The sequence below is a fragment of the Dicentrarchus labrax genome, unplaced genomic scaffold (assembly GCF_905237075.1).
Source record: "Dicentrarchus labrax unplaced genomic scaffold, dlabrax2021, whole genome shotgun sequence".
Lineage (NCBI taxonomy): Eukaryota > Metazoa > Chordata > Actinopteri > Moronidae > Dicentrarchus > Dicentrarchus labrax.
The window spans coordinates 17973248-17998320 of record NW_026136720.1 but is presented as its reverse complement, the minus strand read 5'-3'; the positions used below and the strand labels follow the sequence as shown (position 1 = coordinate 17998320).

At 40.6% G+C, this 25073-nt stretch overlaps 2 protein-coding genes across 5 annotated transcripts in view; one reads left to right on the top strand and one right to left on the bottom strand.

Annotated features, from left to right (window-relative positions):
• Positions 1-25073, bottom strand: part of tmem117 (transmembrane protein 117) — a 43666-nt gene that overhangs the window by 14186 nt on the left and 4407 nt on the right. For all 4 annotated transcript variants that reach the window (XM_051382409.1, XM_051382412.1, XM_051382410.1 and 1 more), the window contains exon 3: positions 8944-9076. In XM_051382409.1, the coding sequence (XP_051238369.1) occupies positions 8944-9076 (133 nt within the window). The remainder of the gene's footprint in view (positions 1-8943; positions 9077-25073) is intronic.
• LOC127353292 (P2Y purinoceptor 1-like) lies at positions 13267-16215 on the top strand. The gene is made up of 2 exons (XM_051382420.1): positions 13267-13364; positions 15019-16215. The coding sequence occupies exons 1-2, from the start codon at positions 13319-13321 to the stop codon at positions 16017-16019; spliced, it is 1047 nt and encodes a 348-aa protein (XP_051238380.1). The 5' UTR covers positions 13267-13318; the 3' UTR covers positions 16020-16215.

The window sequence follows — 25073 nt, the reverse complement described above, 5'->3', positions numbered from 1 at the left end:
TTGATTTCAAATCAACACTGCCATCCCAATGAGATCCCTCCAGTTAATGCACTGGATCTGAGCAAGCTCCGTTAACATTAACTGCGGCAGCACAGAAGCAAAATATATACTAGGCCCTGACACGCCATTAGAGAAACAATCTTGCATGCAATAGTATCTGATAAGAAATTACATGCTTTCTTTGGAGTCCTACTTACGCCTTCATCTCTGTACAGTAAGAAGCTTTTGTTCAGCCCCGCAAACTCACTCACTCACTCACCCACCCAACACATACACATACACACACACACACACACACACACACACACACACACACACACACACGGACACACACGGACACACACGGACACACACACACACACCACATCACACCACATCACTCTATTTTCTACAGGTAATAGCACAGGGAGGGAAAGTGGGTCAGTCGCCTCCTATATGGGACTTGTGCCGGGGAGAGAGAAGGAGAACAGAGGGGAGCGAGGAGGCCTGTTTGATCTCCTGGCAGCCAGTGTCTTAGACGCTGAGTGGAGCAGGTGGGCGCCCATCACCTCCCCCCCAAGCCCCGACTCACCCCCCACAGGTCACACTCATGAATATAATAGATGGCGATAGATAGGGCACTGGCTGTGCTTTCAAGGGGTCGTATTTGAAGTCAATGGCTCCATTCGTCTTTGTTTTCCCCTGGTCATTTTCTGGCCGCCAGCAAACACCAATAAAAATGTTTTCTATTGTACAGAGGGCTCTGGAAAATCTGGCCTACAACCTTGCTGGTGTGTATGTGCGTATACGTGTGTATGTATTTCAGATATACTAGGGTTGCATAATAAGTCAAAATATTATATATATATATATATAAAAGATAAAATGCATTTAGGATTTAACAAGATTTTATTGACGAAAACGCGCAGTACCGCAGGTGACGTATTGCCTCGCTCAAGCCCGCAAATAAAACGGCCTTGATTGGAATGACGATTTATATCTGCATTAAGTCAGTTAGACATTCAGTGGTTTGGCACTGCTCCAGTTACCAAGGAGATCCCATTGGGAGTCATTTACCCGCAGCAAAACTCTGATCGATACTTCTGGAAATGCTGTCTGGCACCACATGCTAGGCTTTAAATCTAAAAACACTACCCTGCCGCCAACCCCTGCCCTTCTCACATATTTAATTGAGCAAATGTTACCCCTGTGCTGAAAGAGAGGATTTTTTTTCTCCTTCTTTTTTTGCAGAGCACCTATGATGAGTTTGGGGACTCTTCGCACTGCGTGATCAGAGGCAGAACTCTCTGACTTATTCATGCTGACTGAAAATTTAATGGCCTTTAGAGCCGGATGACCTAATGAGAGAATTCAGTGTAGTGGAACATCAGTACAGTAGCACCATGAATAATCAGCCCCAAAATGGCTCCCGTGGCTTAATCGCAGAGCCAGTGGCAGTGTCAGTGCCAGCACGGCCGGCTCAGCCAGCTTTGACCCTCTGTGGAATGTTATCAGGTTTCCCACATTTGTTCAGACATAATATTCAAGGACATTTCAATGCCTTTCAAAGTCTTGTTCCATTATATACAACAAAGTACAATTTTGCGCTACAGACGGTACGGAGTAGTAGTAGTTGGGAGTTTGGACGTTACCCCTGTTTGACATAAACCAGTGAAAGGCCATTTCAACTGTTGTAATAAAGTGGTCATCTGCAAGATCATTGCTTTTGATTTCAGCGACACCTTTGGTGATAAGAAGCCATTGTGATGTTTTTGAGATTGCACGGCTACTCCTACGTAACTGATTTTGATTAAGCTGATGAGTTTCTGATGGCTTTATAGTGCTCGTTATAATTATCATACATCATTATTTTCCCATCTATATTCCCTTATTCACTCCTTTTCGATATAAAATCGATCAACTTATAGGTTTGTTTTGCAGAACTGATGAATTTGTCGATTTAGCAGAAAATGGGAAAAATAATAAATATTATAATTACAGTTTTCCCAATCCTGAAGCTGATTTCCTAAAATAACTTTGACTGGCCTGAAGTCCAAAACCTAAACATAGACAGGGCTGTAACTAAACCTTTTATTATTATGGATTAATCTGCAGATGAAGTTTTTTTATTTATCCATTAATCGATAAGGAAAAAGTGAAAAGTACCCATTATATTATTACAGATGCAAATGCTCATACTTGGGAAGCTGAATCCAGCAAATGTTTGGCATTTTTACTTTATCAGAAGCTTAAATGGCTATCAAAATTGTTTGAGATAAATGTCCTGTCTATTATATCAACTAATTGATTCAGGACTAAAGATATGATCATGTCATGTTCTCATTTTACAATAGAATTAATTATTCAGGAGGATTATGCAGGTAACGCATGGCAACGACACATAATTCATTGCATTGAACATCAATTTGATTATTTGGTATGTGGTTTTGCATACATTTGCCATATCAGGATATCAGAAACATCATTCAGTATTTGACTATTAATTACAGCCATAATCACCCAGCATTAGATAAATGTAATTTAAAAAAATGAATGAAACTATGCAGTTTCACCGTGAAAAATGTAGGACTGCAGGATATGGTAAAAACCTCATATTGCAATTATTGTGATAGCTATTGTGATTTCAATACGATTCGGAATTATTGTGGGAATCATTTTTGCAGCACAAATTTTCAGAGAAAAATATAATAAGATTATGTGAAATTTTTCGGGGTCTGCACCAAACAAACTTGTTCTTACTTCTGGAGGAAAAGATTTGTATGCCAGGCCATCTCTGCAGCACTACAGTACTATATTATTTTTCACACATTTTACCTTTATCAAACAAACTGCAGCTTCTACAATTTACATATTGCACTTGTCACTATTGCGATTTCAATGATATTGTGATTAACTGTGCAGCCCTGGAAAGATGGAGTGGCCTTGTAACATCTAAACTTTTAAAAGCTAATTTTATCAACAACCCACACTGTAGTATGGTGCCAAAACAATTTTACAATGCCACACTTGACTATAAACCAAGCATTTTCCACAACTTCATATATTAATCAAATTAAAAAGGGAAAAAGTTTATGGTTTAATTATTTTTATTAAAGTCCCAACTCAGGGATTTTCAAGACCCACAGGAACCCTGATAATTAAGGTTATAAACAGCATGCTGAGAGAGCTTTCACTACTCTGAGTCATCACAAACCCTGATTTCCATTAATTTTTTTTCAGTCCAGTTGGACGTATATGCCTTCATGCCTGGTTTTATAAACTTGTTATCTGTGTCAGACTGCCAGTGATTTAGTGACTGTGGCAACTGAGTGACCTCTTAAGGAAGGACTCATTCAGAACATTAAATTGCGACCTTGGCTGGCTCCACATTGAAATGCATTGCCTGCCTCCTCGCTGTGCACTACAGTGCCTAACGTTGTATTTACAGTATACAATGCTGAACAGAAGTAGTTACCAGGGAGCATAAAGCTGTCAATACACACTCTCTTCACTATCACTATACAATCTCCCAAGGCAACTTAAAACTTCAATCTCAATTCATCACTCGGCACAGAATCGGCCCATGCATTGTATTAAACTGGCTGGAGATTGAGTCCTTTTATTCCTTATCATTCTTCTGGCTTAGGAGTAAGAGTGAATACCATCGGGCAATATCTCGTACAGCATTGTATCAGGCCCTCCATTCACTCCATCAGCTTTCCATTGGAACAGAAGGACCCAAAACCAGGTGCACCTTAACATTGAGGCCATTTACATACACACTAGTATCCCCAACAAGTCCTTCATGGTGATTAGGTTTGATTAGTTAGGCAACAACTGTGGTTGTGGACCTTTCCACTCTACAGTAACGCCATTTCCTCCTTTTCTACCAACAGACAAGAGTCAGGAATATACTTACTTTTGCGCTGTTTGTCTGCCACGTTTGCAGATGCAATTTGAGGTATGCAGTCCACGTAGTCGGAAACCAAAGTGAGTTCATTCTCAGTCCAATTTTTTGATAAAGGTAAAATGTGTGACAAAACAGGATTATAATAAAGTACTTTAGTTCTGAAGAAGTGCCCTGGCCTACAAATCTTATTCTCCAGATTTGAGGAAAACATCTTTGTTTGGTAAAGACCCCAACAAATGTCAAATTATCATAATTTTAATAGTTTTTTCAGTGGAAATTAAATTTGTGGTGCAAAAATGAGAATCCCCATACTAAAATCAAATCATATCATAGTCATATTTGCAGGACAAGTCAAAATAACCAAAATATTATGTTTTTAATCATGACACATGGTTTCCACTGGACAGCAGTGATGTGCAGTACACATAAAAACAGACACATAATGATAAAAAAAAACATGACTGTTAAAACTAATTTCTCCCTAAAACATAAACATTTTATTTGAATTTTATTTAGAAAAGTTTCTTTTTCGATTGGTTGCCTTAAATAACTCCTGGACTGTGTGTGGGATTTAGAAATGTCAGAACATGCTTTATGATTTGGTTTTTTCTTTCAGTTAACGCAACAATGGAGCACAACGTGCAAAATGTAACTGAAATATTATCAGATATAAACATTAAGTGTGGCTGTGGGGCACGAACATGCACACATACAGGAACACTCCGTCTGTCCTGTTATAATACCCCTCCCCGCCTTCCATCTACTACTATTATTATATATATTTTATATTCCCAGTGGGCACACATCGCCGTCAAGGTTATGATGTTTATTATTTACTGGCTGTTTCTCTTTATGTGACAGAGACTTATTTGGAGGGCTGCAGCTACCACTGACGCTCCTCCCCTCTGTCCCAGAAAACAGCAGGCTAATATAATGAGAGAGGGAAATGACTTCACTGCTTCATACAGCTCACAGTCTCAGTTTCAAACACATTCTGAGACAGAGAGAGAGAGAGAGAGAGAGAGAGAGAGAAAGAAAATGACTTTATACTAACTAAATATCCATTCAATACGTAATGAGTCATTTCTGAGATACCAACGTAATGTCCGTGTGTAGGAGTGTGAAAGACAGCAGGAGATATGCTTAGGAAGTAGATGTGGGTGTGTTGAAGTATGAGAGAGGCAGAGTGAGGAAGGTTAAGATAGATCAATTAATCTAAACTGCAAGATATTTACTGCTGTTTACTAAAAGGTTTCTTTATCATGTCTCAGTAGTAAAAGTGTTTCTGACGGTGTATTTTGGTGTTGTCCCAAATATTATGTTCAGACGAAACTGAAAATCACCCAATTTAAACATCGATATTCCGATGTTTAAAGTAGGTGATTCCGAAGTTATTTTGTAATTGTAAGTAACTGAGCCTTATTGGGGTTAGTCACTGTAATCTAATTGCCGAATTTCAAGTTTTAGGGGTAAGTAATACCATATGCTACTCATTACTGAAAAAATAATCACATTACTGTAACTAATTACTAAGAAATGGGTCATTTACTAGCCAAGTAATGGGTAATGTTCTGCCTACAGTATATCTACTGTTTATCTCAAACCGAGACAGTTTGTTAGTTATAATTTTCAGCATTAAGTAAAGGCCAAATCATAGATCCTATTGTTACAAATATGCTGCTGTATGTTGGCAGCAGCAAGTCCCACGTGTGGCTGCATGCAACAGGAGGCATCTACATACCACAACATGCTATTTATTCAGCCTTCTAAATCCACTTGTCCATGGTATTACCCCAGCTTAGTGCCAGACAAGCACACTGACAGACGAGGGGGACTAGCATGCACGCAGCACAAAGGATCATGGTAAACAAAGACAAATACCCTCATATGATGGAGTCTATTCCCACTCAGGGTATTGTTGTAGTCAAAATGCCACATCCATCCCTCCCTGCTTCTCACCAAAGATATCCACCAACTGCACCCCTCCCTTCCATCCCTTGCTTCACTCTTCCATTGCTCAGCTTTTCCGCCCCTATCCTGAAATCTATTCTTTTACTGAGCAACAAAGAGAAGAAGTATGGAAGTAATTTTACACTCCCTGTCCCATTACAACTCCCTATTAGATCCCCACACACTCCCTCCCCTACCCTCTCCCCTCCACCTTCACATATTCACCACCCCCTCTCTCTAAATTAGCCATGATTAATGTGTACGCCACGCATTGGGCCGTCTTAATTAAATAACACCATCTAATTAGGGGCTGATTCAGCTGGTAATGGCGCCGTAAGATGGCGGAATGGGATTGTGCGGCGTGCTAGAACATTCATGAAGTCGGTCAAACTCCCTGGGCGGTCACACTCCCCTGGTTTCAAACAAACAGCCCCCTCCTCATCTGACAGTTACATTAAAATGCAAATAGCCCAGATGTGAGGGTTTGGTAACAAGTGTGGATTACAGCTCCCAGGGAGCTACGATGGACAGGCTTGTTTTTTTTCCTGATGTGATGTAAACCAGGTAACAGGTTGATAGCTTTAGACCTGTTTAAATACTGGCTATCACTGTGGGACACGTGTAAGATTACACAGTCTGGAAATCTCTTTGGGTTGAGTCGTAATGGCTTTGATGAATCTATTTTATGTGACTAATTTTGAATAAAATACTTGTCATCCAATATGATATACAATCTCTTATCTGTGATTGTTTACTGGCCTGATGGTGCAGTTTATCTTCTTTCCTCGTGGATGTATGACTAGTTTTAATTAAATCAAGCTCAAGACCGGCTGAAAGGTCAAAGAAAATTAAAGCATATTAATGAGGGAAGGGCACGGGCAGCGCACAGCATCAGGTCAGGGAGACAGCAGGGAGACAGACGCCAACAACCCCCCCACCACTTCCTACCTCACCAAACATAAGCTCATATACACACACACACACACACACACACACTTCCACATACACATAAATGTCCCAGATAACTTGAGCGAGGTGCGAGACGCGAACAATATGTGGTTGGTGTGTGCGGGACGCCCTGTCTAGCCACCGGAAGAGCATCCCCTGCAGTGCACCATCATGGCTAGATGTCAAAGCCAGCTAACCCATGCCAAAATACCTACCCTTTAAAAACCCTTGGCAGTAATGATACCTCACAGTGGCTTGTTCTTTCAGTACAAATGAAAAGGAAAAACACCATTCATTCCCACAGAGGGGCAGCTGCAGCCACAAAAGGATATTTTACTTTTCCTTTGTGCTGTGGCAAAAGAGAAAACTACAACAGTCTTGCTGCGTGCGGGGGGGAGGCAATGGTTGGAGTAGTGGGTGGGGGGGTGGAGGGGAGGAGTTGATGCTAAGAGGGTTTGGACATAGATCAAAAGCCTTAAGTTTCACTGCATCATCAGGGCTGGAGCACTTCTCTCCCCCCCTCTCAGCCTCCATCACCTTTTTGCTCACTCTGCTGCATTCATGCTATCGTAGCCCCGGAGCCCGTCTTCTGAGGGGTGTCCTGGCAGAGTGTGAACATTGTTCTTACATGTCAGTCTTGAACAGAGATGTGAACACTAATGGTTTTTGGCAGGGACCGGGTCCTCGGTGGACACACTGCTGGAGCAGAAAGAAAACAAGCAGGAAAGAGGGACAGGAGGGAGGGAGAGAGGGAGGGGGTCGGGACGAGAGCAGAAAACGACCAGGTGCCTTGGCAGCGCCGGGTTCACTCGCTTTACAACAGCACCATCTGTCTTTTTGAGGAGAGCTTTACAATGCTAGAATAACCGACACCACTGCTCGACACGCATTTCGAAGCAAATAATTATGGATGAGCTTTGGTGTTGTGTCAGCCAGTTTAATTGTTGAACGAGCTGTTATGGATGCTACTTTTTTTTATATCCGGACAACTGATGTGGCTAATATGAGCAGAGAGTGTGTCCCTTGCACATGTAAGATGGATATAAATTATATGTCACGTCTCTCAAAATGTCTGAGTAACTCATTATTTTTTCCTGTGTATTATCCAAATGTCATCTAGTGAAACAATCCTGACAGTTAAAACATGCACTGACAAGACTAAAAAGGGCCCCTTTTCACGACATTTTCGAAGCTGAAATGAGAGGCAGTAAAAAGGAATCCTCTTTGTGACAGATGCACTCAGTGCGACTGCAAATGTAACTTTTCCCTGAGCAAGCAACATTCATCGTCTCAGCGGACCTGCCTCTCTCTGCTCAGCCGCTCGCTGCCTTTTTCTCGGGCCGACCAGAGAGCGGGACAAGATGGATGCCGATGTCACTGCGCTGGCCGAAGTGACAGATGGGCTGATTATACAAACTCATCCCTCTGGCCATAGGAAAACACAACACCTTGCCTGCTAGCTAATAGCCTTCATCTGCCTGCACCTTATGGATAGTTGATGCTTGTTGTTAATATGGAAAAGCAGCATTATATGGACAGATCCCATTACTGCCCTGGCCTCCCTTTTGACAGCTTGTACTTGAATAGACACCTGCCAGGCTGTTTGTTTGTTTTTTTTTTTTTTTTTAACAGCCCAAACAAACAAAATGGTAAATCACCTCGTGGCGACCTCGTGTCTGGCTGGCTTCAAGGGCATGTTTTCCTTCCTCGAGATGGACACATTGCAAATGCATAAATGGATTCCTGTCACAGGCGTGATGTGTGGGTGTCAAGCTCTGCTGTGCACAGTGGTTTCTCAGCAGGTAAGGCGGTGCAACAGGAGCAGAAAACCAAGGCACAAACTGAGCGAGACATGGCAAAAACGTCCTGGTTTCCGGCCAGAGAGGTGTCAAAAAATAAGTCAAGATCATGGGAGAATAAGTGTGGGTGCTGAAGGTGATCTTTCAGGATTAACCACCCTCCCCTTGTCTGCCCCTACCTGTGATTTAACGTCGGGGCTGATTAATCAGACTGGCATCGAGTCTCTGTTCAGGCGAGACGTTTAGATCAATCACGCCAGCCAAAGGGGAGCGCACAGTGGCTGTAACAAATGGGAAGCACAGAATGAGGGAAAAAGGGGTAGTGATAGAGCGAGAGAGAGAGATTGAATGGCTTACTTCATGCTCCCAGCCATCAGCAGGAAAAGGTTGTAGATGTGTGAGAAGATGAAGAGGAAGAGGATGGTGCTGAAGAACATGGTCATCCAGGAGCCATGATCCTCGCGGAACATTTTCAGGCGCAGGTATCGACCTAAAGGGAGCATGACAAGGACACTGCTGTCAGTGGCGATTCAAACAGCATGTCAACTCTGCGAACATGTATGGGCCACGAAAATGGAGATGAAAGTAAACAAATGAGTCACACAGATCAATAATGTCCTACCCTGTCAGACACGTGCCCTTTAGAGAACGAAATTAAGATTAAAGACCACTTTGAGGTGTCACTTCCACAGCCTTGAAGTAATTGTCTTTTCCTGACCAGTATCAACAGTCACTATTTCATCATTAAACCCAACAGAAAATGTTCTGCATACACATCATTTCATGTGTCTGTTGGACATGCTGTCAGTGGATTAATGCTCACTTGTATTTCGTGATGGGAGTTCTGCATGATTAGAGAAATTATTCAAACGTTTGTGACCTGTGGTGTTTTTTTTTTTTTTATATAGTCCTGGTTTGGAATCAAATTATGGAGAAATATCTCTCTGGCAGAGCATGAGATTGGATTCGGATATGCAGCCTTCTGCACAGAACATGCAATCACACGAGCTTGTCCTCTGGTGGCAGCACTCAGCAAAACTCAACAACAACATGGTTTATTATACGCCTGTTAGCTTGTTGTATTTTGAAAAAGAATACAGTTGGTGCTTTTAGCTCCTCTGCGGCGAGCTACAGATATAATAACAGACCAATTTTTATCTTGGCTGCTAATGATACATCTTCTCATCAGAGTGGGATGCAAAAGCATTACAAAGTGTAGTGTAAGTTACTGAGACGTCTGAGAAATAATGTGTGATGCAATTAGGTGTGCATAATGGAAATGCACCAACACTGTCTGTCAGAGTCGCTCTCACACTGCTTGGTTGAGAAGCAATCTACGTCGCACATTTTGAGTGTCTGTTACTACCGACATCATTCAGACCTGGTCAAATATGATTAAAAGCTAAGTAAAGGGGTACTCCATAGATTTTGTATTGCCCTTTCATATGGTTAGTTGACTCACAACAAACAGATTAAAAGAATGACATACTTAAGCAACAGAGGCTCAGATATCCTGATTTGTAGTCCTTTCTATTGGTCAGGCTTCAAAACCACTGGATTCTATATTTCCCATAATGCAACCGATAGTATAATTTCACCTGAGCCTGGAAGACTCTTGACGGAACGGTAAGAAATCTGCCATCTGTCCGCCGCTACTGTAGCAGCAATTTTAGCCAGTGCTGACTGTTGCTTTAATCAACATTTGGGTCAAAATATGTACGGGGTCGGTGGCAGATACTCGATATCACTGGCATAAACCGTCCTCATGCAGTTAACCCCAACCATGCCAGTGCTTCAAGGTTACCCAATTGACTGTTAATTGAGAAATCCTCTATGAGTAATGTTGGCGATACACCTCCATTTCCGCTACTTTACATATTGCTCACACACACACTTCCAGGCTCTCCCTCTGCTTCGACTCTACAAGCTGTGATCTGGTGCCAGAAGCGGCCATCTTCCCAGGAACAACTCTTTGTTTTTCTCTCCTCCAGCTCAGTCAGCATCCCTTTGAGTTACAGCTCCTCGGAGAGCTCATTGTGTATGTGTCCACACACACACACACACAGCCAGAAAGACAGCAAAGCAGAATGCTCCATTTATTTTCCCATTACAGCCTGGCTGGTTTATTCTCCGATAGTTTTACATGCTGTTCAACCTCAGCTTACTCACTTTTAGTTTTTTTCTGCTGTGCACATAAAAACAAAGATGTTGAGATTCCTATGGAGATGAAGATCATTGTTGAGTTAAGAGCAGTCATAATGAATTAACCTCCTGAATTAGCTTCAAATTTATTTAGCAAACAATTTAATTTACATCTCAGTAAACAACAGATCTGCAATGTTAGTTTAAACTTTGGCTATTTAGTTTTTGTGAACTTTACAGAAGAGAACATAAACTTGAGTATCCTCCTAATAACAACACTCAACCTCAGAATTTGGGGTTTTTTTTCTTTTGCAAAAGCAAAGTAACCTAGTGTGAGGGCCCACCATAAGTCTTGCTCTGTGGTATTTCAGGGCTCATCACAGATGCATAATTGAATTGTTTTGCATGGGTGAACTTAATTGCCTCCAGTGCCAATGAGCCCTGGCTTAGATGTAGGAGCACAGTGTGTATCGGCAGATCTGACTTTTAAAGCAGCATGCCGCGCCAGCGAGCACGGCCGCTCTCTCGCAGCCTATATGTGCAGGATTTAACTAGGGGGTGATTCAAGACTATTCAGCCAAGCTGTTTGAGTCACTGCACCTCCCAACAGTAGAGGACCCCGATAAGGGGTGATTCATGAGCACTGTCTACTGCTAGGCCCGGCCCAGCAGGGAAGGACAACAACAACAACAACACCACCACACATGGACAAGGCAACCACACACACAAAAACAGGCACAGAAAGAAAGAAAAAACCCAGAGAAGAGAGGGAGACAGTTGTTATCTGTCTTTCTTACTTTCACACACTCACAATGCACACTCGCACTGACCAAGCTGGTGTATAACTCAAAATAATGCCATTACATTTTGTATACTAATTTACAGTATTATTCCTTTAATGCTATTTATAATGCTGTTTGGGATGAGATCATATCCACTGCTCCTCACTCAAACATGCAGCTGTGTCTCCATCTAGTGGTAATGGACGGATGTACACCAGACACCTGACAGCCATCATAATGTGTGCTTCTTGAATTGCAGTTTTTGTAAACACAATAAAACACCCTTTATACAAAATGTTCTCAACTTTTATTTAAATTTATTTTTTTTGGTGGGGGGAGTCCAATACTACCCTAGAATTTAAGATTTCTGCTGTATCTTTCTTTATAAGCAGGGCTTGTCCTATGTTATGAGGGTCCCTCTATCACTGTGTCCTTGTGTCCATTTGTATTAAATTACCTTGAATGCCATGTCTGTGGCTGAAGTGCAAGTTGTCCAGATCATTTGCATTTGTTAAAAAAGGAAATCTAGTTTTGCAAATTATTTCCAATGTTGTAACTCTATAGCCTCAACTGGCCATTTTGGTTAAAGCTAATGACCACACTAAATGACTTCCACGATACCTTCAAAAAAACAATGAATTTATCAATGAACAGGAACAATGATAACAAATAGAGTTCAGTATACAGGGATTAGTCTACACGCAATAGTTTAGAATAAGCAGACTGCTTTCAACTTTACAAAGAATTATTGACAGTTAAGTCTTAACTGGGGTAAATGCTTATGTACATGTGGCATGACAAAGCAGGACAAAACAAAAGTGATACTACAAGCATTTCAACTGAAGAAACTGGGGTTTGAGTGCATTTTATACACTCAGTTCCCAGTTTATTGGGTACACCTAAATAAAACGTAATGTTCAGGTTTCATTGCAGAGGAGTGTTAATTCGACTATATGGTCACTTTGGAAGCTGCAGTTTGTGGTGCCGCTGAATTGTATTACATTAAACTGACAGGTGTTTCTATTCATTCACCACATTTATATCAATGAGAGTCTAGATGAGGCTAGATGAAAAACACTTCTCTCTATAATGCAGTACAATTTAATGGCACCATAGTGCATACAGTTGAATCCACGCCTCTGAAGAACACACAAAAACAGAATATTTATAAGCTTCATGAAGGTAGGATTTACTGCAGGTCTGCTGTATTATACTGTGGTAGTTCAAACTAGGTGTACCAAATTAACTGGCAAATTATTTAGTTCAAATTCAGAGTAATTCTTAAGTGCACAACAAAGTTTCAGTTTCAGTCTCAGTCCACATTATCTCAGGCAGTCAATGGATTCAAACTACTCCACATTATAGTTATGCGTTGGTTTCCCTGTCTCATAATGAGATCGTATGCAATACTTCTGGGAAGATTTATAGGAGTAATCCACTCACAGGACATAACAGAGGCCCTGGAGCCAGAAACACAAACATAGCAGAGACTGTCAGATAAACACTTGCAGCAGCGCACGTGGATAAGCAATTATGTATCTCAAATGTTTTGACAGTAGTTTTGTTTAATCCTCTGTTTACTGTAACACACACACACACACACACACACACACACACACACACACACACACACACACACACACACACACACACACACACACACACACACACACACACACACACACACACACACACACACACACACACACACACACAGTGTCACAGGTAAGGCAGTGCAGCACCTGACAGAGAAGCACACAGCTGCTGGAGGAGGAGGAGTGGAGATGTGATCCCCGTCTCCATTCATCATGACACCGTTCTTCAACAGCAATAGGTCTGACATGACTAAAGGAGGCAAGTACAATCTGAACCTGAAATACTTTTTTTTCTACCTCTATAAACATTTTAGCATGGTTTAGGACCAAACTGTTACAATATTCTACACAAAATATATTAAACATTCAAATAATTAATGATACAATAATGGACTAATACACTTTTATTGAAGTCATTTTACTCCTGCTGTGACTGTTGTGTAAGTAATGTCTGTTTTACATATTGTCTACATTATATAAAACCCTTTATTTTGTAGTATTACTTGCTGTGTAGCTGTGTGATTAGAAAAACCCTGTGTGTTTCACACATTAAACTTCATCATCACAAAATTGAACATAAACTTCCCTTTTGGTGGGTACTGACAAGTTAAGGTTAGGAAGGGTGACATGATTTAGGTGAAATGTGTAAGTTGTTAAGCTCGCTCACCTGAACAAAATGAACGTATTATCTCTGATTAAGTGCAAACAGAGGCTGACATAGTAGGGGTAATAAATCAGCAGTCCCTAGGTATCATTGTTCACTGCAGACAATCGCGCACTCACTTCCTGGACACGCTGGTGACACCCAGAGACTATGGAGACAGCTACTGTAAATATAGAGGGCCCTGGGAGAGAGTGGGTGAACACATCTTACTTGAAGTACTCTCTGAGAACAGGGCTTACCGGCAGAGTCAATAAAATAACAACCTATACTTTTCTGGTAGTGATTAAACTCTTGACTGGAAATACGGATGGCACATAGAACAGAAAATCCAGTCTTTCATAGAGCTTAAATTCCTGAAAATGGATCATGGGTTTTATTAAAAAGATAAGCAAGACCATGAATTAATGTGTATCAAGTCAAGCACACAGAATAGTAGCCTTTATGTTGTATTAGAACTGGCTCATAAACAATCATTTCATTATGCATGTTTTAATCTGTCGCTTATGAGATAATCAATTTAGTGCCAGAAGGTTTAAAAAGTATCTATGAGTCAATTTGGTTTAATTATCTGTGACAACTTACCTGGCAGATCTTAATTGGTATATGCTTTAACTATCCAATTTACTAGTCACAGGGAGTACTGTGCATCACGTCTTCAGTGGCTCAAGAGGAGCTTTGACAGATCTGAGAAAATCACTCAAGAGACATTATAACAGAAAGCGTGTGTTACAAACATTATGTCTGTAATACATTTACCCGTCATTGAGGGTGGAACAAAAGACACTACTGAACTGCATTATGGGAAGTGTAGGAATCTGTGTTTCTGCATCTTGACCTATACTAGGAACTAAAAGGTCAGGATGTGTCAGTCTCTGCTGCATTGATTTTGAACATTCTTTTCATTCCAAATACAAATGTTGGACTAGTATGCAGAGCCACAGATTAACACCAAAGTATTTAAATTCACTTTCTGCAATATCTGCATACAGCAACTATGGTGGATAGATAGTGAAAGATTGTAGTATATTTTGCACATCACTACATACAGGGCACAGTGCACAGTTGCCGAATCAAATATGGAAGTAATTCCTGAGGATACTAGGCTGTTGTACAATATGTCTCTCACAAGCCCTCCAACTTTATGGAAGTGCAGTACTAAAAAGATGGACAACTCTTATTTCTCAACACATATTAATATATTACTAATACAGTTACAAAACTGACTGCATCTCCTGTCCTTAAATCCCAGAGGTGTTTCTGGAGTTCCTGAACCAGTCAACAGTATTCTGCAGCCAGTTTGACAATGGCAAGTGGTATTGCTACATCCTGCTGGTTATCTTCATGTTTGCCCTTCCTGTGGGGATTCTGGGAAACGTAGCAGCTCTAATCAACTACACCTGCTTCAGGAAAACCTCGAGCACCAGCAATATTTTCCTGTTGAACCTGGCTCTGTGCGACTCAGCCTGGGTCCTCACTGTCCCTTTCAACCTCTACTTCACCTTCCAGAGACCGTACCTCAAAGACATAGCGATCTTCTGCCAGTTCAGGAAGATCTCGTTCAACATCAACATATACGGCAGCATCCACTTCCTCACTCTCATTAGTTTTGATCGATATGTCGGGACAGTGCACCCTATAAGCTCTCTCCGCTGGTGGGATGTGGGTAAAGCCAAGCTATGCTCACTATGCACATGGGTCGTGTTGGTCCTGAGTTCCATTCCTGACTTATTTGTAACTTTTGGTATTGAGCGACCAAAAAATGTAACTGTGTGCATGGACCACATCCAAGGCCCTTTTATCTACATCAAGACAATCACCATTATCAGAACAATAGTAGGCTTCCTGCTACCGTTCACCAGCATGCTGGCTTTTTACATCATGACAGTTCGTGTTTTGAGGCGTCTCCCAAGGGGTAGAAGGCATAGAGGAGCCCAGCGGACGGGAGGGAAGCCTCTGAGGCTCATCACTGCTGCCATACTTGTCTTTGTGGTTTCCTTTGTGCCGTACCACGTCATGATCATGACCCTGGTGTTCATGAGGATCCATAACCAGGTCACGCCATCTAACACCAACGTCCTGTATGCCTCCTATGAGTTCTTTGAGGCCATGTGCAGTGTAAGTAGCTGCTTGGACCCAGTGTTGTATATTATGGCTAGTGAGCAGTTCCAGAGGAAGCTGCTGGCCTTGAAAAGAGCCCGATACCGGAGACTGTGCTGCAGAGCCAGCAGGAGGGTTGGTGTAATTGGGTGAATCCAATGCATGACTTTTTTGCCTAGTTACCTTAAATTGCCTCAACTGTATCACTATTACACTGTGCCAGTAGCAGATGTTAATGGTACCTTGGCCTAAATGGTTATCTTGGCCTAAAGCATGCGTAAATTGCACTATTATGGAACTGGAATTAAAGAAGAAACTTGACTTCTTTTCTTACAGCAATATAAAGCAACGGGGGTTTCGTTCTCATTTGTGCTTTACATCTTCCACTTCTGACTGATAGATATTGTCAAAAGACATTCACACAAGTAGGGTTGCAAACAACAACTATTTTCATTATCAAGTTATTCTGATGACGATTTCAATTTACCAAGATGTAAAACAGGAAGGCATCAAATCCTTACATTTGAGAAGCTGGCTAGCTGATTTTTGAGAATGACTTTAAATTAGTAGATTGTCAAAATATCTGCACATTAATTTTCTGTAATTAATAAATCGTCCGACCCTTTCAGCTCTTTACTAAAGTATAATTTGTTTTGCTGATCACGTATAGACAGCTGACAAATTTAATCAAAACCTGAATAATGGTGCACTGCTTTTCGTCTTCAAGTAACAATAACAAATGCAGATGTTTCCATACAAGTCACAAGGGGTAACTGAATGGTCAATATGAAAAAATAATTTTGCAGTCACCAGATCTCAACCTGATTAAGAGTATGTGCAGTTTAGGTGACCTCAGCAGCTGTATCATAACCAACAAAAAGCACAGGTGAATGAATATGCCATCCTATTACTTCTTTGCAGCACTGGTGGTATTAACACCCGTTATAGTCTTATCAAAACCTGCAAGAAAACACCCGCCAACACTTCCTGTTCAAATTGACAATGTGCAGTGAACTGGACAGTGCACATGGAAAATGTGATCAAAATGAACAATGAATGCAGTAAACACCAGGCCTTGAAAAACCAAAACATGGCACATGTTTTGTCACACAGTTAATGATACCATCATATCCATACTGATTTGATGATATCAATAGCACAGCCTTTCAATCTCAATCATTGCTCTCTGTATTCAAGTCATCAATTCACGTATATTATGTCCAAACTGTTAGGGCAGCGGCACTCTTTCTGAGCACGTACTTTAATCTATTTTAGGCTTCAGTATGCAGCTCTACTGTATCCTGTTTTGATTTGAAGCATCAGAACAACAATCCTGACCTCCTTAGGGATCCTAATGAACATTCTCCCTGAAAACACAAACCCAGAGTGCGGAGAGCAGTAGCAATGGCACTGTCTGGATCTTAGCATGTACACACATAGCTTCCCCATTCATCACACATTTGCTGGGCCGCAGCATCACGGGGGTTTGGGGAATAGCCATCACTACAGCCACTAGCTTCCCCAGAGCTGGGCTCCTCTGTAACTAAGAGTCTGGATAATAAATCAGAGGTGGGAAGTGACAACAGAACTCCCTCCACAGGGAAACTGCAGCAAGTAGAGGCGAGACACAGAGAGCCTGCTACTGGGCCACTGTACCAATGTACCTGTTCCAGTAGTCCTGTTAGATAATTTCATTTTGTTATTTATGGCTTCAGACCAAAGGAGTCATACATTTCAGGTAAACAGGCAATTTCCTTTTTGGCTGGTTTCCTTTGTTTGCTAGCTCTTGTCATCATTGCTGCGTCTTTGTCTGCTGTGCAAACACCTTTTTGTTTTTTGGCCTTTCCTGCAAGCACATGGACATGAAGTTCACTCCATGAGTACAGCACAATAATAATGTCTTTGTGAGAAAGGAAAATGATCTCTAGGTCTACAAAATGTTGCAATATATTTTTGGAATGGAAAATGTCAATGGCTTTTCATTTTGTACTTGTATCTCTGTGTAATGATTTTTGTGGAACAGATAAGAATCAAACTGCACTTCAACATTAGTTGAGATTTTGGCCACTTGGGGGCAGCGCAACACGTTAAGACGACGGGTAAACAGAACAATGACCTATTATATATATAAGTTGATATGGTGAATGTCTTAGCATACTCCATTTACTCATCTAGGAGGATAAGGAGCAACAATAGAATGCATTTGGAGTTTGTTTCTAGCCACTCTATGAATTTAAGGCCATTCTTAACATTCATTAAAGATCCGTTTTGGTTCCAACCAAATCCCGGGGAAATATTCTCTAATCTCTAATCTAAATTAGGGGTGGGTGATAGGATTTTTAAAAATAAAAAAAACATTGATTAGAGAAGCTTTAATTCTTAAACTAATTCTTACAGTTCAGCTGTTGGAGCAAACAGACCTGGACAACAAACAAAAATATAACCCGGCAGGAATGTCTACTGTAAGACAGACAATAACACAACCACAGAGACATGCATACTGCCCTGAAATACATCAAAGAAATCAACATCCAAAAGATAGCAGAAGTATAAATTCCGGCTGCAGGGGCACAGCAGTGCACTGACACCGGAGAGATCATACATTATTTACAGCCTCTGAGGCAAGCTAATAGAGACTGGCATAAATTGATGGAGAGTGTAAAACATTCAGCTCTACAGGGCACTATAAGGTTGTTGAAGGCCGAATAGTCATGAGGCTGATAATTATGCAGATTACTGCAGATCAGTTGTATAGATCAGCCTGGGCCATGGTGCTGTTTATGCAATCTTTGGCAATACACAGTGCAGCTACCAGAACAGTGTAGTATTCAGAAAAATAGATGGAGAATTAAAAATATACATCATTTTAATGCCAAAACAGAAAATGAACATTCCCTGGTTCTCAAATGTAAATATTTGTTGCCTTATTCTGTTTATGTTATTGTAAGTAACATATCTTTTGGCTTTAGGTTGGACCAAACCAGAAATTTGAAGACACCACAAGGGGCTTTTGGGATATTATGATATTTTAAAACTAAATTCTTTATCATTTAACCCCCGCAAAAAATAAAATAAAATAAAAAAATCAACGATAAAAATAATGGCTAATTGCACCCCTCCTTATATTAACTTATTATGACTAGACATATGGAATAAGTAATGCAAATAGAACTGTTCAGTGTGAATGTATTAATGAATACAAAAACCATTGATTTCATATTGTTACATATTTATATGTTATTGATATTTATATGTCACATTTTTCAATGGTAGAATTTTTGTCTTTGACATTTATTAGTTATGTTGAGACATAACAGAGGTGGTTTTTGCTTTTGCAGCCTTTTGAAACTCCACACAAAACGCATAACGCAAATGCACTTGCACAGGAGACATGTATTAATTGGAACATATTTAATTTACAATGATATTAAAAGACTAATTGTTTTGGCACTAGTATGAATATACACACAGATAATAATGCTATCTCAACAGCAACACATACTCTCAGAGACATACACAGACAATAAAATACCCGACAGTGACACACACACGAGCATGCAGAGAGCCCTTATCCTGCCACCCACCCATCCACTCCTACACACACACACACACACACACACACACACACACACACACACACACACACACCCCCAAGCACTTTGACCCGCAGTCACACAGCACCGTACATAAGCCATCTCTGCCTTTGCGTGGCACAGTAATAATATTTGACAGAACCCAGATGGCTTCCTTTAGGCTACAATCATCAAGATCAGGGAAAGGGGACGAGAGGCACTCCAACAACATAGCAACCAATGACATGTCTCACCCTCTCTCTCACACACACACACACACACACACACACACACACACACACACACACACACACACACACACACACACACACACACACACACACACACACACACACACACACACACACACACACACACAGACCAGTGTTAACAGCTCTGTGATTAACAGATACAGGTTTTCACATTTCTGTCACCTTTTCTTGTGCTGTTCACGCTCATCCAAGTGGATGTGAACGGTCAGTGTTTGATTGAATCTAAGTGTCAGTAATAACATGCAAAGTAGGGTCTAATGCGGTTAGGACAGCACTCTACATGACTCAAAATTACCCTTCAATTTATCTTTAGAAGTCTCAAAGCCTTGGAGATAGGTAGGTGAATATATTATGCTAATCTAGGGACTGAGGCAGCGTGAGAGAGAAATGAGAAGCAGTTTCACTTTTCCCATGATGGAGATAGACCATAAGATAGTCATTTACTGCAAAGGTAGGCCCGTGATAGGATAGGCAACGCTTCAGTGCTGTGGGGTTGTGGCACTGCATCACTGTGGAAAGAAACACTAGTTGTGTATGAGGCGTTTGTTATGAATATTAAATAACTTAAATAACACCAAATCTGTCACATTTAGACATCCTGAATGATCAGTTCATTGCTAAAAGATTCATCTTTACGGCCGCACAGAGAGATTACTGGTCACTGCAGTACAATACCAAAAATAATCTACAATAGTAAGTGTACTTTTCACAAAGATGTCACAAATATGATAGCAAACAGTCTTTGTTCAGTTCAGGTTCAGTGCGTAGTCTCTATTAGTAGAAATGTGATATAATATTCATAGGTATGTTATCATTAGTGTATAATCACCTGAAAATAATAATCCTTGTGTTTTTGTTATCTTAGATAATATCTACCCGAGTTTAATGAGAGGGTGAGGCGAGGGCTTTGTAATCAGCAATTACACCGCTCGATGCCACTGAATCCTACACACTGGTCCTTTGAGATGTACAGCAGGTTAGATATAGGTTTGAATGTCCAAGATTTCACATCTTCCATTTCCACATTATTTGAAGTGTAGCGCTCTTATTTTGTTGTTCTCATGGATGTTGTCAGTTGAGGTTTAGGCAACCTTCCCTGTCACTTCTCCTAGACTATGGAACAGATTGACATGTGCCATCTTAAATCAATGAATTTCTCAAATGTATTCTCAAAATCCATCTCCATCTTTGAGTCAGTGATCTCATTGTGCGTGTGTGTGTGTGTGTGTGTGTGTGTGTGTGTTTGTGAGAGAGAGTGAGTTTGTGTTTTCGCTTGTGAATTATTGACTTGTCTTACAGCCTGACTTTTAGACTCTGTCAAATTAAGCCTAATGGCTAAGTCTACTAGTCTTTACTTTGTGAGCCAAATGCCTTTTACAAAAAGCACATTTTTTGTACGATTCCCATGAGGGATCTAATAGTGTTTACACTGGGCTTCCTTTCAAAGTGACAGCAAATAACCTTTTCTTCAAATTCTTGGTTAATAATTATTCGTAAGTGAAAGCTCGCAAAGCAAACAGAAAAGCCCTTGACCACGATCAGCCCAGAGGAGCCTCTGTCTTAAAATTTAAAAAGGTGGCTTAATCTAATCCGTGTCTGAATGCAAACAAACCACACTCAAACTAAAATAGACAGCTCACAAACCCTGTGACCTAAGATTTAATACAAATACATAATGACAGCGAGTCTCCTGCTGAATGACCAGAAGTCATTGGCTACCGCCCATTCCATTAGAGAGCACATATAGCCTTGAGTGGCTGAATGGAACAGCATAGGTTGTTCCTTGAACCCCAATGTAGTCTTCAATCACATAATCTGTCACAAGCTATTCATCATTGAGAGTTTATACCGGTCTTCTCAAACAGAGAACAATACTGTGCACCTCTGCCTACTTTAAATAGCACCATGACGTAAAACATAACTGAATTACGGATTGCAAAAGAGCTTTTTAAGCGACAACTGGATTAATATTTAAGTGGGTTTTTGATAGGATAAATACTGTGGCAAAAACAAGAGAAAAGAAAACGCTAAAATCGCTAGAAGGAGGAGGAAGAGTAATTCTCTGTGAAAATGTTTTTCTAGGCCATTATAAATTATAAATGATAAATGATGCAGGTGATGTGTCAGCAGTCAAAAACAATGTCTGTTCCAGGTTTGTGACAAGCTGATTCAAAGTCAAGCATAGCTGAAAACACGAGCTTCAAAATGACTCCAGTTACGCAAGGTATTATATTTGTGAAAGGGCATCGGAAAAAACGCCTTCTCAAATTGTGACTGCGGAAAACGCTTTCCACAGTCAGATTATTCCCAAAGAGTGTTTTCAGGTACTCAAACCTTTGCATGGACTGTGTTTCTATCCAGAAGTGTTGCCACTGCTCGCCTACATATCAGAGAGCAGCAAGAGATCTGCAGGGCTTTAGCAGAGACATCATGATGTGCAGTAGGTGGGCCATGTGGGCCTATGTGACAGATCAATAATAGATTATGTATTTTACAGTAGGCATGGTTTTAGAGTACAGCTCTTACGCCCCACCTGGATTGTGATTACATAACTGCTTTACTGAAATGTTGCGCAGGGCACGTCTCGTCCCGCCTCTCCAACTATCAACACCAGCCTCTCTTTTCCTCCCTTCCACAGATTCTCTTCATCTGTCTTTTCTCACATGCTCAACTCTCAAAAGTACACACACACACACACACACACACACACACACACACGAGAACACGAGCACCTACTTCACTATTATGAGTCATGCAAATGAAAAGAATCTAGTGTACTAATACATTGAGATTCTTCAGCTTGCACAATATTGACAATAAAAAGGTCAGTACTAAAAAAAAACATGTCCTCGCTAAGCTCTATAAGTTACTTGTCATGCAGATAATTGTGGTTTTATTTCCCAATTTTTTGAGTTATTGGTCTCTGAGATTGGTGTCCTGGTTACGTTGGATAATCCACTGACCTCACTATGAAAAGTTTTCATCTGATCCCTATGAAAATTGTTCGCAGCATGAACAGTGGGGGTAACACAGATTTTAAATTTTGAATTTTAAAATGTATTTTTTGCAAATACATTTCAATCCATCCCAACTTTACTGGAGTGGACGCAGAAATTGTAGAGGGAGGTATCTTAAGGAAAAGTCTGGCATTTTGGAAAATGCACTCATTTGCTATGTTGCCAAGAGCTAGATGGGAAGACAGATATCACTCTCGTGTTTGGATGATAACTGTAGAGCCAGCAGGTAATTAGCTCATTTTAGCATAAACAAAGCTAATCTTAGTTTTTAGTCACTTAGCCCTGTCGTCACCATGAGCTTGCCAGGCAACCAGTCAAGACTCCAGGAAGTCACTCCACCTAACTCCCCATGACAACTTCATGTTTACATTCTGTTTAGGTCAAGATTAAACAAACAAGATACAATCTGTTACTAGTAAAACTTAGAAGTGCTGGTAGGCAGTAGCCAGGCTAACTTCCCCCCCTTCTTCCAGTCTTTATGCTAAGCTAAGCTAAGCACACCCTGATTCTAGCTTCATATTTAACGGATCGATATGAGTTAGGTCAAATCTCTCAAGAAATCATATTTCATTAAAATGTTTTTCTTTTTATATTTATATAATTCTCAACCTTAGAAATCTTGCAGGAGCCAGCATCAAGTAACCTTGTGTGGGATCCTGACTGAAACGGACAGAAACTTTATCATAGAGCTGAAGTAAGGAAACACTATATCCAATTAAAGGATTGCAACTTGAGAAGATAGAACAACTGATATTATCTGATCCACTAACTGTCCACCGTGTACAGGAAAACCACAATCCTCAAAGCCATTTTCCATTTCCCATCTTAGACAGGATTCTGTATTTGCAGAGAGCATCATGTCATCACACACTCTTGGCTTTCAATTTATGCTCAGAGAAGATGATCACTCAGAGTACTCCCTCTCTCTCTCTCTCTCTCTCTCTCTCTCTCTCTCTCTCTCTCTCTCTCTCTCTCTCTCTCTCTCTCTCTCTCTCTCTCTCTCTCTCTCTTACAATTATAGTCATTAATGGTTCATCCCAAGAAGATAAGCCAGGGTGGCCAATAATATCTGGGCATAAGTGACTTATGAAGTGAGTAGGAAATGAAATGTGTGAGTTGAATAGGAAGCGCTATGAACTGCTGCACGAAAACAAATCAAGGGCTGATGAGATTGGAGTCACGGCCTCTATGAGCGGAAAATGAAAGGGACAATATGGCAACAGGGCGACAAGAGAGAGGAGGTAGAGGTTGTCAGAGGAGGTGAGAATGATGGCGAGTGGGTGAAAAAGCAGAGGAAATGCATCGAGGAGGTGTGAAAGGTGAAGGAAGTGAGATGGTACCAAGTTCAAACAGCATACGGCGGTGATGCATGTTGTGTTGCAGAGGTTCTCAACCTGTCTTTACAGGAAAAGCATAAACCTAATTAAAAATATTCAGTAACAATGGCTGTATTCCATTTAGGGGTATCAGAGTCCTGCCAGTATGCCTGTTTGCTCACTGACATGTCTTTGTGGAACAGTTAAATGATACGGACCCATTATTGAAGCCTGTTACAAATCAACAGGCCACTGTCACTGCAGACGTTCTGACACGTCATAGTAGGAAAAGCACAGATGCAACTAATATCATAAGCGATGGCTGAGTTCCATTTAAGTGTCCCCGTAAGCCAGTCCAATAGACCTTTTAAACAGCAGCCGTTTTGATATGACATAGACAATGATACTAATTAATGCTCTGTTCCATTTAGTGTAGCAGAGCCTTTTCAGTGAGCCAACACGCACAATACTGAAGCTGACACACCAAAATACAATGTGGCCATTATTTAACAAGGACTCCACTGTGAAAAAAAAAGCTGTATAAAGTCATTTGTGGCCACGCAAATTCTGAAAAAGGCTGAAGACTACAAGTTTGAAAATGAAAAAAATCTGGAGGTGTGCAAGTTAGAAAGAAGTGAAGTGAACAGACCTCTGTAGCTTGCTCAGGTTGAGTTGCATTCTGGGTAATGTAGGTGTCAGGGTTTTTACAAGGAAGAAGAACATGTGGGAAACAAAGACAATATCTGTGGTTCAGTTTTGATCCCTTTTCTGCCCATCATGAGTGACAATGTTATGCAAATCGAGTGGAGTTCTCTTTTAATGTTATTATTTAGACTTATGTTTAACCTGCTGTGACATTTCAAAATGTCTGCCTTGAAAAAGATATATTGGGTAATTAAAATATATTTATACTCCTATACATATACATATTTATTATTGTCTATCATTTCACTTATTTTATTTATATTTTTATTTAATCTCCTTTAAATAAACAGATTGAAAAAGTTTTTTTTGTCTTGTGTTTTTGGTT

Excerpts from the sequence above, each read along its gene's own strand:
- LOC127353292 (XM_051382420.1), top strand. The coding sequence starts at position 13,319 with ATGACACCGTTCTTCAACAGCAATAGGTCTGACATGACTAAAGGAG. Across the intron at positions 13,365-15,018 it reads GTCTGACATGACTAAAGGAG|AGGTGTTTCTGGAGTTCCTG; the intron begins GCAAGTACAATC and ends CTTAAATCCCAG.